This window comes from Odocoileus virginianus, chromosome 2, assembly GCF_023699985.2.
Source record: "Odocoileus virginianus isolate 20LAN1187 ecotype Illinois chromosome 2, Ovbor_1.2, whole genome shotgun sequence".
Lineage (NCBI taxonomy): Eukaryota > Metazoa > Chordata > Mammalia > Artiodactyla > Cervidae > Odocoileus > Odocoileus virginianus.
This window is the reverse complement of record NC_069675.1, coordinates 326325-345943: the sequence shown is the minus strand read 5'-3', so window position 1 is coordinate 345943 and position 19619 is coordinate 326325. Positions and strand designations below refer to the sequence as shown.

At 43.3% G+C, this 19619-nt stretch overlaps 2 protein-coding genes and 1 non-coding gene across 4 annotated transcripts in view; 2 read left to right on the top strand and 1 right to left on the bottom strand.

Annotated features, from left to right (window-relative positions):
• ZC3H8 (zinc finger CCCH-type containing 8) overlaps positions 1 to 5421 on the bottom strand; it is a 29910-nt gene extending 24489 nt beyond the window's left edge. The window contains 3 exon segments of the mRNA XM_020908626.2: positions 379 to 430; positions 432 to 470; positions 5241 to 5421. Of these exon segments, the coding sequence (XP_020764285.2) occupies positions 379 to 430; positions 432 to 470; positions 5241 to 5317 (168 nt within the window). The 5' untranslated portion in view covers positions 5318 to 5421.
• On the top strand, positions 4575 to 4646 carry TRNAC-GCA (transfer RNA cysteine (anticodon GCA)). Its single transcript has one exon. It is a non-coding gene; the product is annotated as a tRNA-Cys (tRNA).
• Positions 5422 to 19232: 13811 nt separating the features above from the next.
• Positions 19233 to 19619, top strand: part of ZC3H6 (zinc finger CCCH-type containing 6) — a 65825-nt gene continuing 65438 nt past the window's right edge. The window contains exon 1 of one of the 2 annotated variants that reach the window (XM_070473933.1): positions 19233 to 19606. In XM_070473933.1, the coding sequence (XP_070330034.1) occupies positions 19575 to 19606 (32 nt within the window). In that variant the 5' untranslated portion in view covers positions 19233 to 19574. The remainder of the gene's footprint in view (positions 19607 to 19619) is intronic. The other variant, XM_070473927.1, reaches the window with a different exon arrangement.

Below are 19619 nucleotides of genomic sequence, written 5' to 3'. Positions count from 1 at the left end.
TTGTTTAAGTCACCACTCCGTATGTGGTACTCTGTTAGGGCAGTCCTAGCAAACTAGTACAATGTTTAAGCTGTAAGTCACTAAGGCTAGCTAAGGTAGCAAATCAAAACTTTAATTTAAAAGGAAAGAAGCTTTTGAAATTGTTTACAACCACTTCAGAGATAGAGAAAACAAAAGTAAAAGCAATGCACTAAAATTAGTTCATGTTAAATGACAAAAAAGTTCTTAAATGATTAATTTTTTAAAAAGTGTAACCAGTTTCCCTTTGATATAAGTAACCTTGTCTCAAATAATGACTAAAATGAGACAAACAGAAGCTCTAATTAATTTCTCACACCTTTCCTGTCTGTTTTTTTCAATACACCAACTTAATCTTACTTTTTCAGGAATTTGCTCACATTCCAGTTTTACTTTCCATTTTATTTTCTCGTGTTTCTTCAACTTCTGTAACATCTATTTCACCACTGATTCTGTAGCAAAAATATCAACTAACACAAAAGGGTTTTCAACCTGAAAAGGGCTCATACCACAGCATTAATATCCACTGCTTTGGTTTACCTTCAACTTGCCCTCAAAGGAATTCCAAAATCAGATTCTACTGCAAATATTTCAGGGCAATGTACAAAATTATGATAAACAGTAAATGTCAACATACGTTTATGAGTAAACTGCAAAGCTTAAACTTTAAATTACATAAACTTAATAGTCAACTATTAGCAGGTAAATAAATCATCTATGCTTTCAAAAAATACTGAGAATCCACGATATACCACGCTCTGGGTCTTAAATCCTGGGATATAACAATGAAAAAGACCTTGTTCCCAAGGTCTGAGAACTTTCTGAGAACTTTCTATCTACTTGGGAGAAAGAAAGAAAGACATTTTGATGTGGGGTGATAATAACTGGTGTATACAATGGAATATTACTCAGCCATTAAAAAGAATACATTGGAATCACTTCTAATGAGATGGATGAAACTGGAGCCCATTATACAGAGTGAAGTAAGCCAGAAAGATAAAGACCAATACAGTATACTAATGCATATATATGGAATTTAAAAAGAATTAATGATAACCCTATATGCAGGACAGAAAAAAAAGACACAGATGTATAGAATAGACTTTTGGACTCTGGGAGAAGGCAAGGTTGGGATGATCTGAGAGAATAGCATTGAAACATGTATATTATCGTGTGAAACAGATCACCAGCCCAGGTTGAATGCATGAGACAAGTGCTCAGGGCTGGTGCACTGGGAAGACCCAGAGGGATGGGATGGGGAGGGAGGTGGGAGGGGGGATCGGGATGGGGAACACATGTAAATCCATGGCTAATTCATGTCAATGTATGGCAAAAACCACTACAATACTGTAAAGTAATTAGCCTCCAACTAATAAAAATAAATGAAAAAAAAAAGAGAACATTATACATATATATGAGGAACATTTTTAAACCTAAGATATGGGGACCAACGGAGAAGGCAATGGCACCCCACTCCAATACTCTTGCCTGGAAAATCCCATGGATTTTCCTACCTGGTAGGAAACCTGGTAGGCTGCGGTTCATGGGGTCGCTAATAATCATATACAACTGAGCGACTTCACTTTCATGCATTGGAGAAGGAAATGGCAACCCACTCCAGTGTTTTTGCCTGGAGAATCCCAGGGACGGCAGAGCCTAATGGGCTGCCATCTATGGGGTCAAACAGAGTCGGACATGACTGAAGTGACTTAGCATGGAGACCAAAGGTTTTCTGAACCTAAAAGATATGTAAGAATTGAAAACAAAGAAGAATGTCAGGGAGAAGAGTATTTCAGGTAGAATTCAGGGTACCTTTTGAGGTCAGAAGAGAGCCAAACTTATATTCAAGCAGGAAGATCAAAAAGAATGTTGTTGGGACTTCCCCAGCGGTCTGGTGGTTAAGACTCTGCTTTCAATGCAGTTCAATCCCTGGCTGGGGAACTATGATCCCATATGCTGTATGGCATGGCTAAGAATATATTTTTTAAAAAAAGAAAGAAAAGTTGTTCTCAGGGTCACTAGATATGAGAAGCTGAACAAGCAGAGACCGTCTCAGATGACTACTAGAGGATATTCCAACAAAACAAAAAACAAACCTAAGAAAGATGAAAATGGGAACTATAAGAAACAAAGAGGCCAATAAAATATACAGGTAAACCTAAATAATGGTAGATGCTGTAGACACAGGGTGGAGAAGGGAATGGCAACCCACTCCAGTATTCTTGCCTGGAGAACTCCATGGACAGAGGAGACTAGTGGGCTACAGTCCATGGGATTGCAAGGAATCAGACACGACTAAGCAATTAACACACACATAGACACAGGGGGCTGAAGACAAGTAGTGACTATGTGATAAAAGCTTAAGGTCTGCATTACAAGGGCAAAGACTAGACAATTTCAAAAAGAACATGCTGCAAATAGAAAGTACTGCCAGCACAGGACTGTGAATAGTGACTCTGCACTTGTTTGAGTTACAGGAGGAGCTGGGACGTTAGTTTCATCCAATCCAACAGTTACTACACTCATCTGTCCTGCGTCACATCCATCACATGAGAGACCAAGGCCATTGTTACGAGAGCCAATAAACCAAATGCTGTGGACTAGCACTGGTGGAGTTTCTAGTCATGTACTGTCTTATATAGGAAGCAAACGCTCCTTAGGCAAAGCAATAATGACTACAGCAACAGTAACGGGAGCATCTGACGTGCTTTATGCCTACTCTGTGCCAGGTGCTGTTCCATGCACATTAGACACAGCACAACAGCCCTCCACATACATACTACTGTTAAAAAGCCCATTTTACAGATGAGAAAACTGAATATGGAATGTTTACAAAACATGTCAGAAATCCAGCAGAGCAGAACTGAGATTTGAGTTCAGGCAGGCAGAACCAACTTCCTATTCAAAACATCTACTAGGGACTTTCCTGGCAGTCCAGTGGTTAAGACTTCACACTGCCTCTGTGGGGGGCACGGGTTCCATCCCTGGTCTGGTCAAGGAATTAAGATCTTGAATGTCACTCAGCCAAAAGAAAAAAGAAGAGGCAATTAAAATATTTACTAGCAGAAGCAGTGTTAGTCACTCAGTCAGGCCCGACTCTTTGCGACCCCATGGATTGTAGCTCGCCAGGCTCCTCTGTCTATGGAATTCTCCAGGCAAAAATACTGGAGTGGGTAGCCATTCCACTCTCCAGGGGATTTCCTGACCCAGAGACTGAACACAGGTCTCCTGCATTGCAGGCAGACTCTTTACCATGTAAGCCACCAGGGAAGCCCCAAGTATCTACTAGATAAAATCTTATATCCAAAATTGAGCTCTTGATACAATCCCCCTGCAATCTTAAAACAGCAACTCTAACCTAATGATACAAACCAAAAATCTTGAAGTCGACCTTAATTCCTCTCTCATATTCCCCATCCAGTCTTCAAAATACATCCTTACCTGATCACTTAAAAAAAAAAAATCTAGCCATGTGCCCTTTACTGAGCTTCGCCCCAATTGCTCAGTAGTAAAGAATTCACCTGACAATGCAGGAGACCCCGGGTTCAATCCCTGGGTCAAGGAAGATCCTGGAGAAGGAAATAGCAACCCACTCCAGTATTCTTGCCTGGAAAATTCCATGGACAGCAGAGCCTGGCGGGCTACAGTCCATGGGGTTTCAAAGAGTTGGACATAACTGAGCAACTGAACACGCACTTAAAAATTGTTTTATTTATTTTTAATTATTTTTGGCTTGGCTGGGTCTTCCTTGCTACAGCATATGCTTTCTCTAGTTTTGGAGCTCCGGGATCTCACTGCAGTGACTTCTCTGGCTGCGGAGCATGGGCTGAAGGACACAAAGCCTTCAGTAACTGTGGTGCACACAGTTGCTCTGGGGCATGTGGGATCTTCCCTGACCAGGGATTGAACCAGTTTCCCACACATTACAAGGCAGACTCCTAACCACTGGATCACCAGAGACACCCCAGACCTGACCACTTCTTGCTACTAACTCTACGACCCCAACTACTCCTGGCCACTGCAGTCTACTCTCAACAACCAGATGGTCCTGCTAATGTGTAGGTCTCAGCTAAAAACCCTCCTATACTTACCTCTCACCTCACTCAAGGTAAAAGCCAAAGCTCTCATTATGGTAACTGCAAGTCCCTACACAACCTGTCCCTCCCCATCTGCCCTCCATTCCAATACCTCTCAGGTTCTTCTCTTCCAGTCCCACCATTCTTTCTCACCACTGCAGTTGTCATTCTGGCCACTCCGCTCCCATCACAGCAAGCCTACTCCAGCTCAGGACCTTTACATGAATACTCCTCCCACTATATGATCAACCTCTCTCGGCTCCTTCCAGCCCCTACTCAAATATTCCTCATCAATGTTATTAGTAAACGTTCCTTAACTAACTTCTTTAAAAGACCTACGTCTTCCCTACCATGGGAAGTCTTACCCACTACCCAGCTTTCACTTTCTCCATGGCAGTCTCTACCTCTTTAAACATAAAGGAAATAATACACCCCAATGGAGTTCGCTGCTTTATTATGGTCTTTAGGCTTTTTTGGGCTTCCCTGGTAGCTCAGATGGTAAAGCGTCTGCCTGCAGTGCGGGAGACCCAGGTTCGATCCCTGGGTTGGGAAGATCACCTGGAGAAGGAAATGGCAACCCATTCCAGTACTCTTGCCTGGAAAGTTCCATGAACTGAGGAGCCTGGTGGGCTACAGTCCATGGGGTCGCAGAGAGTCGGACACGGCTGAGCGGCTTCACTTCACTGAGGCTTTTTCAATGACTACTCGCTGTTTATCCTTCACGACTCATCTTTTTCTACCGAAGAACGCCCAGCACGTGTAGTGAGAACCACAAACGATCTCTGTCCCTCCGGGAGCTGACGGTCTGGAAGGCTACTGGGACCGCAGGCGGGCTCCCTCCCAGCCAGAGAGACCTGGGCGCGGAGAAAGGGGAGCATCCTGAACCTCCGTCGCCCCCACCCCGCTCGCCGCCTGAACGCCGCCGCTCCCCGGGCCCAGGTTCCCGCGCCTCTGGCCGCGGCGGTCTACGAATCGGGACCCAACCCCGGCTTTAACTCCTGCCCCCGAACGACCTCTGGGCGCCGGGTCGACCCACGCGCTCCACGCCGGACCTCACGGCGCCGCCCCCGCGGACTCCCGGAGCAACTAAGAGGCGGAACCCGGCTGCAGCCCCTGCGTTCAAAGCATGAAAAGACTAGACGTCACCTTTGGTCAGAATCCGTGGCGGACTTCTTGCCAAGAGCCGGGTTTGGGGGTTTGGAGAACAGATTCTCAAAGTCCATGATTCTCTTCGGCGCCGGCGCCGGGGAGCTACCGAGAAACAAGCCCGGCGCGAGGAGGTCCCACACCACGCTACTCGCCGCCCGTAGGTCACACCGCGCACGCGCCGTTCAATCTCTGCGCTGCGCAGGCCGGCTCTCCCCGCCCCCGCCGCTCTGCGCAGGCGCTGTGCTCATTCTGTTCAGTTACGTGTACTAACAGTTTTTCAATACGTTATCTCAAATCGTTAGTAGAATTTTAAAACTTAGCCCTTGAGATCCTACTTTGGTGTAAACTGTTCGACCGAAGTCACAGTGTTTCTAAGGAAAGATACCAATTATGCGTGCGCGCTCCTCAGTCAGTTCAGTTGCTCAGCCGTGTCCAACTCTTTGCGATCCCATGAACCGCTGCACCCCAGGCCTCCGTGTCCATCACCAACTCCCGGAGTCTACTCAAACTCATGTCCATTGAGTGAGTGAGGCCATCCAGCCATCTCATCCTCTGTCGTCACCTTCTCCTGCCCTCAATCTTTCCCAGCATCAGGGTCTTCTCAAAGCAGTCAGTTCTTCCCCTCAGGTGTCCAAAGTATTGGAGTTTCAGCTTCAGCATCAGTCCTTCCAATGAATATTCAGGATAGAGTTTCTTTAGGATGGACTGCTTGGATCTCCTTGCTGTCCAAGGGACTCTCAAGGGTCTTCTCCAACACCACAGTTCAAAAGCATCAATTCTTCAGCACTCAGCTTTCTTTATAGTCCAAATCTCACATTTGTACATGACCACTGGAAAAACCATAGCTTTGACTAGACAGACCTTTGTTGGCAAAGCAATGTCTCTGCTTTTTAATATACTGTCTAGGTTGGTCATAACTTTTCTTCCAAGGAGCAAGCGTCTTTTAATTTCATGGCTGCAGTCACCATCTGCAGTGATTTTGGAGCCCCCCAAAATAAAGTCTATCACTATTTCCACTGTTTTCCCATCTGTTTACCATGAAGCAATGGGACCAGATGCCATGATCTTAGTTTTCTGAATGTTGAGTTTTAAGCCAACTTTTTCACTGTCCTCTTTCACTTTCAAGAGGCTTTTTAGTTCTTCTTCACTTTCTGCCATCAGGGTGGTATCATCTGCATACCTGAGGTTATTGATATTTCTCCTGGCAATCTTGATTCCACCTTGTGCTTCTCCCAGCCCAGCGTTTCTCATGATGTGCTCTGCATATAAATTAAAAAAGCAGGGTGACAATATACAGCCTTGATGTACTCCTTTCCTGATTAGGAACCAGTTGTTCCATGTCCACTTCTAACTGTTGCTTCTTGACCCGCACACATATTTCTCAGGAAGCAGGTCAGGTGGTCTGGTATTCCCAGCTGCAGCTGCTGCTGTCTGGCGCTGGAGCGACTTTAAGGAGATACCCCACGTCCAAGGGCAAAGGAGAAGCCCTAGCAAGATGGTAGGAGAGGCAAAATCGCTTGTGCGCTTCTAGCTGATATTTATTTGAGTACTCACTTTGTACCAAGCATCAGTTCACATTTTCGATCACCTTATCCTCAAAACAGCCCTCTAAGGAATATACTGTTACCTTCCACACTTAAGTAAACAGCTGCGGACAGATTTTGTGACAGATTCTACAGCAGACTTCCTTGGTGGATCGGACAGTAAAGAATCCCCCTGCAATGTAGGCCACCTGGGTTCTATCCTTGGGTCAGGAAGGTCCTCTGGAGAAGGGAATGGCAACCCACTCCAATATTCTTGCCTGGAGAATACCATGGACAGAGGAGCCTGGCGGGCTACAGTCCATAGGGTCGCAAAGAGTCAGTCAGACACAACTCAGCGACTAAGCACTAACTCAAGCACATCCCATGCAATATTTAGGAACTACATATACTAAACACTTATTTATTTATATTTTATTTTAGCACCTTTTCTTGCTGCAGCAGACAGGGATTGGGGCCCTGAGCTTTTCATTTGTAACTGCATATCTGTGGGGCTACCTTTGTTTTGAAGAATTTTTTGTTAACCATCATTGAGAAGGAAGGAGTTTCTGAATCTCTGATTTGAAAGGGGGGGGGGGGTTCTTATGTAGCCAGCCCAAGTCCATCAAAGGCTATAATGAATGGTTGTCCCTCTGTTCTGCTGGTCACTGATTCTCAACACGTGGAGAGTTGGCTTTTAAAATTAAAAAAAAATGAAAGAATGCCCATTTATTTAATTTTCTTTCATCAGAGGTTTGTAGATTTCCTCATACAGATTCATGTACATATTTTGTTAGATTTATACCTGAGGATTTTTTTTTTTGGTCTTCATGTAACTTTTTTAATTTCAAATTTCAATTATTCATGACTAGTATGTATCAAAGCAATTGACTTTTGTATATTAACCTTGTATTGCTGCAGCTTTGCTTCAATTGTTTGTTAGTTCCAGGATTTTTGGTCAATTATTTGGAATCAGCAGTTGTCAAGGGTGGGGCTGGGGGTGGGGTAGGGAAGGAAGAATGATTAGGTAGAGCACAGGAGATTTTTAGAGTAGTGAAACTATTCTGTACACAGTGATGAGGGACACATACTATTGTATATTTGTCCCATTGAATACAACGCAGAGTGAATCCATTGTAAACTATGGATGTTGATGTATTGGTATTGGTTCATCAGGTGTAACAAATGTGCCACACTAACCTAAGATGTAAAGAATGGGGTAAACCGTGTTGGGGGGCAAGGGCAATTTGTTCTTCCCAGTTTTCGTGTAGACCTAAAACTGCTCTAAAACAAAGTCTGTTTTAAAAAGACTGTTGATAGGGGGCTTTTGTGAAATGAAGATGCCCAGGGTTAGTTGGAGGGGAAAAAAGGGGTGGGTATTAAGTGCTAAGAGGATACAGAAGAGAAAAAAGCACATTGGTTGGGAAGACTTCTGAAAAGGGGTATTATTTGAGCTTTGTCTTGAGGTAATTTCCACTGGAACAGATGGAGTTAGAGGTAAACGGGCATCATATGCAGACAGAAATGTATCAAGTCAGGAAAATAAAGCACACTTGAAAAACAGGGAACTGGGAATTTTTTAGTTTCGTTTAATATGATGCCAGTATAAGGTTAATCATGAAAAATAAATCTCAAAAGGTAGATTGACCCACCCTACAATAGCCTCGCTTGCTGCTTCTTTTAGGGAAGGACTATTTGACTCCTGGCCCAAAGCAGGGTCTATTTCACAGACAAGCCAAGGGAAGTTCTCTGAAGCCAGACATTTTCCCAGGGAAGATGTACCTTCCCTTGTTGGTCATGTTGTTGGCAGTCATCTTCTTTTACACATGAAGCATTACTAAGGGGAAAATTGAATTAAGGTAGTAACCTTTCATTGGAGGAAAGGGCTGCTATTACAAAACTCAAAGTATTACCATGCATACTTTTTCACATAAAATGTCCAGTGTATAGCAAAAGATAATCAGGCCACAAAAGGAAATTAAAATGATAGATAAGGGACTTCCCTGGCAGCCCAGTGATTAAGACTCCAAGCTTCCAATGCAGGGGGTGTGGGTTCGATCTCTGGTGGGGGAACTAAGATCCCACATGCCTCAGGGCATGGCCAAAAAGAAATTAGCAAAATCAGGAAACAGGAAAAACTGACCTGGAAAGGTATCAGATGCTAGTTTTTCCAGATAAAGACTATAAAAGGCTACATATGTTTGCGGTAGGTCGGTTTCCCCCAACGGCCCCCAGGCTCCACCTTTCCCTATGTCTGCATCCTTTACAATATGACTTCGCTGCTCCTCCCATCCAGAGATGGACTGTATTCCTCCTTAATCTGACTTGGACTTAAGACTAACTAATAGTGTGCAGCAAAAATAGCATGCCACACTATGAAAAACATGATGGAGGTCCCTTAAAAACTAAAACTAGAGTTACCCTATGATCCAGAAATCCCACTCCTGGGAAGATATTTGGAAAAGATGAAAGCTCTAATTTGAAAAGATACACGCACCCCTATGTTCATAGTGGCACTACTTACAATAGCCAAGAGATGGAAGCAACCTAAATGTCCAATGACAGATGGATGGATAAAGAAGATGGGGTAACCTCCCAGAATATTGGAAATAAAAGCAAAAATAAACAAATGGAACCTAATTAAACTTAAAAGCTTTTGCACAACAAAGGAAACTATAAGCAAGGTGAAAAGACAGCCCTCAGATTGGGAGAAAATAATAGCAAACGAAGCAACAGACAAAGGATTAATCTCAAAAATATACAAGCAACTCCTGCAGCTCAACTCCAGAAAAATAAATAACCCAGTCAAAAAATGGGCCAAAGAACTAAACAGACATTTCTCCAAAGAAGACATATAGATGGCTAACAAACACATGAAAAGATGCTCAACATCACTCATTATTAGATAAATGCAAATCAAAACCACAATGAGGTACCATTACACATCAGTCAGGATGGCTGCTATCCAAAAGTCTACAAGCAATAAATGCTGGAGAGGGTGTGGAGAAAAGGGAACCCTCTTACACTGTTGGTGGGAATGCAAACTAGTACAGCCACTGTGGAGAACAGTGTGGAGATTCCTTAAAAAGCTGGAAATAGAACTGCCATATGACCCAGCAATCCCACTCCTGGGCATACACACCAAGGAAACCAGATCTGAAAGAGACACGTGCACCCCAATGTTCATTGCAGCACTGTTTATAATAGCCAGGACATGGAAGCAACCTAGATGGTCATCAGCAGACAAATGGATGAGGAAGCTGTGGTACATATACACTACAGATTATTACTCAGCCATTAAAAAGAATTCATTTGATTCAGTTCTAATGAGATGGATGAAACTGGAGCCCATTATACAGAGTGAAGTAAGCCAGAAAGATAAAGACCATTACAGTATACTAACGCATATATATGGAATTTAAAAAGATGGTAACGATAACCCTATATGCAAAACAGAAAAAGAGACACAGATGTACAGAACAGACTTTTTGACTCTGTGGGAGAAGGTGAGGGTGGGATGTTCTGAGAGAATAGCATTGAAACAAGTATACTATCAAGGGTGAAGCAGATCACCAGCCCAGGTTGATGCATGAGACAAGTGCTCGAGGCTGGTGCACTGGGAAGACCCAGAAAGATCGGGCGGAGAGGGAGGCAGGAGGGGGGATCGGGATGGGGAACACATGTAAATCCATGGCTGATTCATGTCAATGTATGGCAAAAACCACTACAATAATGTAAAGTAATTAGCCTACAACTAATAAAAATAAATGCAAAAAAAAAAGAGAAACAAACAAAAAAAGAAGATGGGGTACATATACAATGGAATACTACTCACTCATTAAAAAGAATGAAGAAATGTCATTTGCAGCAACATAGATGGGCCTAAAAGTATCACACTAAATGAAGTGTTAGACAGAGAAAGACAAATACCATATGGTTTTACTTATGTGTGGAAACTAGAAAAACAAAGGAAATGAACAAACATAACAAAACAGAAACAGACTCATAGATACAAAGAACAAACAGGTGGTTGCCAGAGGGGAAGGGAGTGAAGTAAGGGAAGGAGAAAGAGGTACAAACTTCCAGTTCAAAAATAGATAAGTCACAGGTTTATAATGTACCATATAGGGAATTTTGCACTGGGTAATAAATCCCTTGTTGTGAGGAACAGTCTTGTGCATAATGAGGTGTTTAGCAACATGCCTGGCCTCTCCCCAGTAGATGCCAGTAGCACTCCTTCCACAGCTGTGAAACCAAAAATGTGTCCAGACATCACCAAATGTCCTCTGGAAGGCAAATCATCCCCATGTTGAGAACCACTGGTCTAGAGTGATTAATTCCCAAAGAAGGAAGTCTTCCTCGAGGGACATGATGATAGTTTAATTAAACTTGAGACAGCCCTTTGGCCACTTAGAACTTCTTAGGCCAGTGAATCAACAGATAAAGAGGTTAATATACTGGCTGGGGTGATTAATTGTAATGATCAAGTCATCCTGTTTGTACAATGAGGTTAAAGAAACTCAGGAGAATTCTTGGAGGTATTCTAATTAATTCTATGTCCTATTATTAAAGTCAGTAGAAAACAAAAACCCATAAGCAGTACTATTAATGGCCAAACCCTTTAGGGATGAAGATCTGAGTTATTCACCAAGAAGGAGCCAAGAACAGCTCAGGGCAAAGGGAATGTAACAAAAAGTAAAGGGAGAAGGTAGTTATTAAACAACACAACCACGTGACCAGTAGCAAAAATGGTTGTAATGGTTATGGATATTTCATCCTCGATGTCATATAAATGTGTATAGTGTTAGTCGCTCACTTGTGTCCGACTCTTTGTGACACTGTGAACTGTAGCCCGCCAGGCTCCTCTGTCCATGGGATTCTCCAGGCGACAATACTGGAGTGGTTGCCAGTTCTTTCTCCAGGGATAAATGAGCATGTGTACACATAAATGTGTTGTGAAATATAATTGTAAATATAATTATAAAAAAATATATGAAATCTTCCCCCTTCCATTTCCCTACTAACACATAATGTTTTAATAATAGTTAACTTTATATCTCTTTACTCAAGTTATTTGATATGAAAGGAGGAGTGTGACTGAACTAAAAGAAAAATTAGAAGAATAAACATAACCCACAGATAGGAAAGAGACTTTTTATCTTTCTTAGGGAAGAGGGTTAACATGCTCTTGGCTGAACATGGTGTAATAGGACCATAGTAGGTCAAAGCATGATTTTGCTACTGTCTTTTCTGGTTTTGGCCATGCTGGGTCTTTGTTGTGGCACCTGGGCTTCTCTCTAGTTGTGATGTGAGGGCTCAGGAGCTGTGGCAGGCAGGCTTAGCTGCCCCATGGCATGGGGGAATCTTAGTTTCCCATCTATCCATTCATGTTCAGTCGCTCAGTTGTGTCAGACTTTATTCAGCCCCATGGACTGTAGCCCACCAGCCTCCTCTGTCCGTGTTTCGGGTTGCCAGTGAGTGAGCGGGTTGCCGTTTCCTACTCCTAGTTCCCCGACCAGGGATCAAACCTGTGTTCGTTGCATTGGAAGGCAGCGGATTCTTCACCACTGGACCACCAAGGAAGTCCCCGCTATTGTCTTTATTCTGGATGGAAGTTAAGTACCAGTGAGTGAGGTACACATGGGTGCCTAGTTGAAAAGTGTGTTTTGGTGATTCTGTAGTGTGTTGTCTTGGCTGGGCTGCTCTATGCTGTGCAGGATTCCTATTCTTGCATAGTTCCAGTTAGAGTGGGCTATAAGAGAGATTTTGCACAAAATTCGGAAGGTGGAAGTGAAATAGCAGTCATTGTTTTCATGTTAAGAAAGTCAGGGACGGGGTGACAGATGGTTGGTGCAACACATGCATATTATCATTTATCTTGACTTCACCTTCTTGCTATGGGGCAACAACCAGACCTTTAGCTGACCCACCTTCCCACAGATCTTCCTTCAGCTTCTCCAAATTCTGGGCAAGGTATGTTTAACTTCAAGATAAAGGGCACAAGATTTTTCTTCAGAGCACCCACATCACAAAAGTTGGGTGTGATAAGAGATGAAAATAGGTTCTGTTTTGTCTCCTAGGGATTCTAGCTCATTTCTACTCTCCCTCTTTACATCCAACTCCCCTTCCTGAGTCCTTGCCTTGAAGATCCTAAGTTCTAGACTCAGAGAAAAGCTTTACACAGATTATTTTTAACAGCTCCTACAATTGCATATGGCCAATTGCCTGTAAATCTGTCTCCTAGTGATTCTGCTTCTCTGAGAGAAACTTGATTAATAAGATGGCCTTTTGTAGAAAACTAGACAGGACTGAAGGGGAAAGTGGGTGAATTAGAAGACAAGTCAGAAGAAATTATCCCGAGATACTCCTCCTTTAAGAAAGGAATCTACAAAACAGACTATTAGAAATAAAAACAATAAGTCAAAGTGTCTAAATATAATTAACTTTAACCACATGACAAGAAGAGAAAGAGAAAAAGGTGGATGAAATATTTCAAGAGAAAAGGCTAACATTTTTAAGAATTGATGAAACACATCAATCTATACTTCAAGAAATGTGTATACATCACTCAACAAATACCAAGTGAGATAACTAAATGAAATTTACACCCAGGCACATCACAATAAAACTGCAGAAAAGCAGAGAAAAGTTTTAAAGTAGCCAGAGAAAAAGAAGTAAATGTGTCTAAAACTTAGATGGCTTGATGGAATGTTACTCAATAATTAACTAGGAAAACAACGTCTATGTACCTAATAAAATATCCTTATAGTATATGAAGTAGAAGAACTGGTAACCCCAACATCATAGTAAGGAACTTTAACATACTTTACTTGATTGATTTATTAAGTGGACAGAGAAAAATTGACAAGGATATAGCTGATAAACATTTTTAAGTTAATAGATTAGACCTACTGGACAGGTATTAAAGTTCTGCATCCAACAATGAGAAAATTTTATTTTCTTAAGCACACATGGAATATTTATAAAAATTAATCATGTATATAAAGCATCAACAAATTTTAAAGACAGATATTATGCAGACCATGGCCTAGATCACATGGTAGTTGAGCAAGAAGTTAAGGATGGAAACTTCAGACTGTGAATTGCAGAGCAAGAAGCTAACCAGAGCCTATGTTTAGTCTTGGACCCCTACTAACAGCTATCTCGTTATTAAAGAAACTTAAAATCTGTTTTTAGTCAAGCCGTATAGTTGAGTTTTCATTACCTGCAATCAAGTTCAATTTCAACTGAGTAGGTATCCTTGACCCCACTTAGCATTTTGATAAGTGCAGTCTTCACAAGTACACATTATTAGACTCTAAGCTCCATGAGAATAGACATCCCAGGTAGTATATCTATAACTCTGCTCAGAAGATAGCATGATATGTCAAGCATCATGATCATAAATCTTTCCTGAATAAACAAATGAGTGAATCAGTGCTCCCAAGATTAAGATCTGGGGGTGGGGATAGATAGAGCTCAGTACATACTTTCACTACTAGAAAAACAAACATCACATTTCTACTGCAGATAAACATAAGTGATATCTTAAAATAAAGACTATTTTTTTTTTTTTTTTGCATCAGAAAATGCTTTCATAACTGTTGAGAGCTGCCACTGAGTTCTTCATCTTTGCAAAATAATAATAAAGAATTTGGAGAAAAGTATTTAAGGAACAGGCTTCCCTGGTGGCTCAGTAGTAAAGAATCTGCCTGCCAGTGCAGCAGATGAGGGTCCTATCCCCAGGTCAGAAAGATCCCCTGCAGAAGAAAATGGCAACCCCCTCCAGTATTCTTGCCTGGGAAATCCATGGATAGAGGAGCCTGGTGGGCTACAGGCCATGGGGGTCACATGACTTAGTGACTAAACAACAAAAATAGTTAAGCAGGTGTAAGAAAGATCTGCTATTCTGAAATGACTTATTTTTTTTGGCTGCCCTGTGGAGCATGGTGATCTTAGTCCCCTGACCAGGGGTTGAACCCTTGTTCTTGGCAGTGAAAGCACAGAGTCCTAATCACTGGGCCACCAGGGAACTCCTCTAATATGACTTAGCGACTTCTGAATTCTACCTTTGAGACATACACCTGAAGTGTACTATGGACCGATCCCAACCTTTCCCATCTGAGGCTGTCAGCATGAACCAGAGAAGATGGAGCCTGCCATGTGCATCAGTATCTTCTTCTCATTTGGAAGCAACATTTTGAAAGCACTTCTGCAAAGCTCGGGCTGATATCCAGGTGCTTGGGAGTTTTTTTTTTGGGAAAATTTCCAAAGAATGTGAATAAAACAGGTATTTATTTCTAACCTCAAAGTGTACTGTATAGGGAATCTCCCCACCCCCAAATTAACTCTAATGTGAAGTCCCCATCCTGTTAGATAGGCAAAAATCATAGTTGTAACGGGGTCCCCCCACCATTACCTTGAGACCCACAAACAGGAACTTTACAAGCTCACAGGAAGATTGAGGAAAAGGCCCCCTAATCCCCCACCTAGAATGATCACCTCGGAGATAATTTTTATCCCAGGTTGACCAGTCTCTTTCAGTCATATTATTTTTGTTATGGAATTTAAGTCGTGTCTGAATCTTTTGCAACCCCATGAACTGTAGCCCGCCAGGCTCCTCTATCCATGGGATTCTCAAGGCAAGAATACTGGAGTGGGTTGCCATTTCCTCCTCCAGGGAATCTTCCAAACCTAGGGATCAAACCCAGGTCTCTTGTATTGGCAGGCAGATTCTTTACCACTGAGCACTTGGGAAGCCCAGGTCACATTAGACAACTGAAATTTTTGCCATAATTGGGAATATGGTTTACAGAGCTTGTTCTTACTGCCCTGGGGCAAAACAAAGACAAACTGAATTTTTCTTAAACATATTCTTGGTGTTAAAATATCCTTTCCTTTACAAAATAACCCTAATAAGCTTTGTTAAAGTCTTTATTTGGCAAAATATTGACCCCTTTAAGTCAATTACCATTTTCGTCTGTGTGTGTGTGTGTGTGTGTGTGTGTGTGTATTGGTGATGGGCAGTATTGTAAAAAATAACAAAGCCAGATACTAGTTAAAGCAGTGAAAACAGATTTTATTCAGTAACTACTGACCAGAGAGGAAAGAAATGAGCTCCATTTCAACTTGTGCAGAAGGGACTGGGCACGTTAAAGGAAGAATGTAGGATGAAGAAACATATATTGTACAATTCAATTTAGATTGAATGTTTAGAAAAGGCAAACCTGTAGAGACAGAAAGTAGAGTAGTGTCTGCCTCGGGGCAGGGGTGGCAAGACAGTACATAGGCACTTGGGTTGATGGAATGTTCTAAAACTGAATGCTCGAAATCACTGCACAACTTGGTAAATTTACTGAAAATCACTTAATTGTACATTTAAGAATGGGTGGATTTTATAGTATATACTTTACCCATCCAGAAAGCTGTTTTTTTTTTTTTTTTTTTTAAATTAAAACAAAACAAAACAAAACTAAGCGGCAGCGGCAGGGGCAAGGCAAAAGTGCAAAATTACAAAGGATTCGGTTCGGTCGCTCAGTTGTGCCCAGCTCTTTGAGACCCCATGGACTGAAGCACGCCAGGCCTCCTTATCTATCACCAACTCCCGGAGCTTCCTTAAACTCATGTCCACAGAGTCGGTGATGCCATCCAACCATCTCATCCTCTGTCATTCCCTTCTCCTCCTGCCCTCAATCTTTCCCAGCATCAGGGTCTTTTCAAATAAGTCAGCTCTTCATATCAGGTGGCCAAAGTATTAAGAGTTTTAGCTTCAGCATCAGTCCTTCCAATGAACATCCAGACTAATCGCCTTTAGGATGGACTGGTTGGATCTCCTTGCTGTCCAAGGGACTCTCAAGAGTCTTCTCCAACACCACAGTTCAAAAGCATCAATTCTTCAGCGCTCACTTGTCTTTATAGTCCAACTCTCACATCCATACATGACTACTGGAAAAACCATACCCTTGACTAGATGGACCTTTGTTGGCAAAGTAATGTCTCTGCTTTTTAATATGCTGTCTAGGTTGGTCATAACTTTTCTTCCAAGGAGCAAGTGTCTTTTAATTCCATGGCTGCAGTCACCATCTACAGTGATTGGGTTGGGCAGTGTCAATTCTTTTAATCTAGCTGTATTTGCCTGCTGGCCATGATGGAGGTTAGACCTCTCTTCCTACAAAGACTTGGTAGCAGAGGCTTATTTTCCTGATGATTACATTTCAAATGAATGGCTTTTAGGTCCCTGAGAAAGACACTCTTATATTGTGGGAGAATCAAAGGAACAGGGGTCAGAAAGTAGCTCCCACTCACCGCGACTAGAGAAAAGCCTGCGCAGCAACGAAGACCCAGCACAGCGATGAATAAACAATTTTTTAAAAAAAGAGGAAGGAAAGCTGAGTTTGGTTTAGCCTTCAACTTAAATATTTTATCTGACACCTCTGAGCACTTCTAGATTCCAAACACATAGTTTAAAGGAGCATGCCTCCTACCCTGCCTACCACCCACATGGTCACTCCCTTTAGCTACAGTAAGGTTTAAGATGGCGAAGCATCCACCTGCAGTGCAGGAGACCTGGGTTCCATCCCTGGGTCAGGAAGAGCACCTGGAGGACGGCATAGCAACCCACTCCAGTATTCTTCCTGGAGAAACCCCATGGACAGAGGAGCCTGGCAGGCTACAGCTCATGGGGTCACACAGAATTGGACATGACTGAGCGACTAAGCACAGCACAGCACAAGATCTAAGTAACAACGTTAGAATAGAGACCAAGTAGAGATTCTAAGGGATTTCCAGCCCGGCCAGTGGTAATGAAGTTGCCTGCCAATGCAGGAGACACAAGAGACAAGGGGTTAATCCCTGGAAAAGATGAAGATCCTCTGGAGAAGCCATAGCAACCCACTCTAGTATTCTTGCCTGGAGAATTCCATGGACAGATGAGCCTGGTGGGCTAGAGTCCACGGGGTCACAGAAGATTCAGACACGACTGAGGGGCTGAGCACTCAAACGGATTCTAATGTAACTCTCCAATGCTAATTATTGTTACTCCATACAAAATGTATCTGCTTTTGAAAGATTCCTAGAAACGTATCACATCCAAAGGTGGGGAGTGCCTGCAGAATAATCCACCAGTACAACTCCTGTCCATGGCTTCATTCAATTTAGAAAAAAAGAAATGTGATTTATTTTTCGATATGTACATTCACATTTTAAATTTTAAAATCTAATTGCAATTACTTCTAAGTGCATTACAAAACACATTTAACCCAAAGGAAGTCAGATATCTGAGAGGACCTATCAATCCATCATTTTAGTAAGAAAACCAAGGACATTCCCTCAAAACTAAGTAGCACACTAACTAAGCCAAAATGTGGTCATTTAAAAATTCTTTTTCTAAAGATGGGGACTTCCCTGATAGCTCAATTGGTAAAGAATCCCCCTGCAATTCAGGAGACCCCAGTTGGATTTCTGGGTCGGGAAGATACCCTGAAGGGAAAGGCTGCACACTCCAGTATTCCGGCCTAGAGAATTTAATGAACTGTCCGTTCAGAAGTGTAAAGAAATATGATAGCTGTTTTATTTATAAACCATTCGTATGTGTTTTGCATATGAAACAGTAATGGTTTTCATTCTTTTAGCGATTGTTCTGTCATTATTAACTAATAACCGGAGAGGTAAATTTAGAATTAAGTATCAGAAAAAGCTACACGCCAGGCTATTTTTTTCCTCAAAAAAGGATTATTTTTTATTTAAATTTCGTCTTTCCTTTTGATTCTGCATATTAAACGTTGTTGCGGTTGTGTTCTGGTTCGCCGCGCAGTCGGGTCAGACTCTTTGCCCGCTAGGCTCCTCTGCCCATGGGGTTCTCCAGGCAAGAACACTGGAGTGGGTGCCATGCCCTCTCCAGGGGATCTTCCCGACCCAGGAATCGTTGCTGTTGTACCAGAAGAGATATTCATTACAACCCTGAAGGAGAAAGTACATTTCTCCATTACTTAAGCAAGGAAGGTTTTTCTTTTTTTAATGACCACTCGGCAGCCGCGTGTTACTAGCTTACGGCGGACAATGGCTTTATGGGGCCCGTTTGGTAGGGTACGTCTGTAACTCCCCGTCTTCTGCTGGCGAAGTCTCGCAGAGAAAACCGCGAATCGCCGCGGAACGGCCCGGGAGGCGCGGAAGGACAGCGGATCCTCCGGGACGCCTCCCCCAGCCTGACTACTCCAGGCGCCGCCCGGCCCCGCCATAAGAGACTGCCTCCTCCGCCACTTCGCTGGGGAAGCGGGAGAGTTCGCTCTCGAAGGTGATTGACGGGACGCGTCCTCCAATGGCCGGCGCGCTCGGCCCCAGCGGGCTGGGCAAGGGCCGCGGCACGCGGAGGAATCTCTCCTGCCCTTTAGTCCCGGGCTAGGTGTTGCGGCAGGCGCCATTTTATCGAGCCGCCTGTCTCGGGTGCCGCCATGTTGGTGAGGAGAAATCACCGTTACGGCCACTGTCCAAATCCCCGCGTCGCTGCGCGCCGCCCGCCCGCTCCCAAGCCTCAGCCACCGGCGGCGGATAGAGACTAAAGCGGCAGCGCCGGCAGCGCGGGGCCGTGGCCCAGTGTTGGCAGTTAGAGCCCCACCTCTCTGGCGTGGTTGTTAATAGACTGGAAAGTCTGTGTCTGTGTCGCTCACTAGTAACCGTGAGTTTTTACCACTTCGTCACCTCCCGGCGGCGGCCGGGAACAGGTACCCGCAGGAGGCGCAGGGATTCTCCCCGCGCCCCGCCGCCGCCGGCCTCGCAGACCTGCCCTCCAGCCCCGCCCCGTTCTTGACCAAACATGACAGACTCTGAACATGCAGGGCACGACAGGTCGGGAACCCTT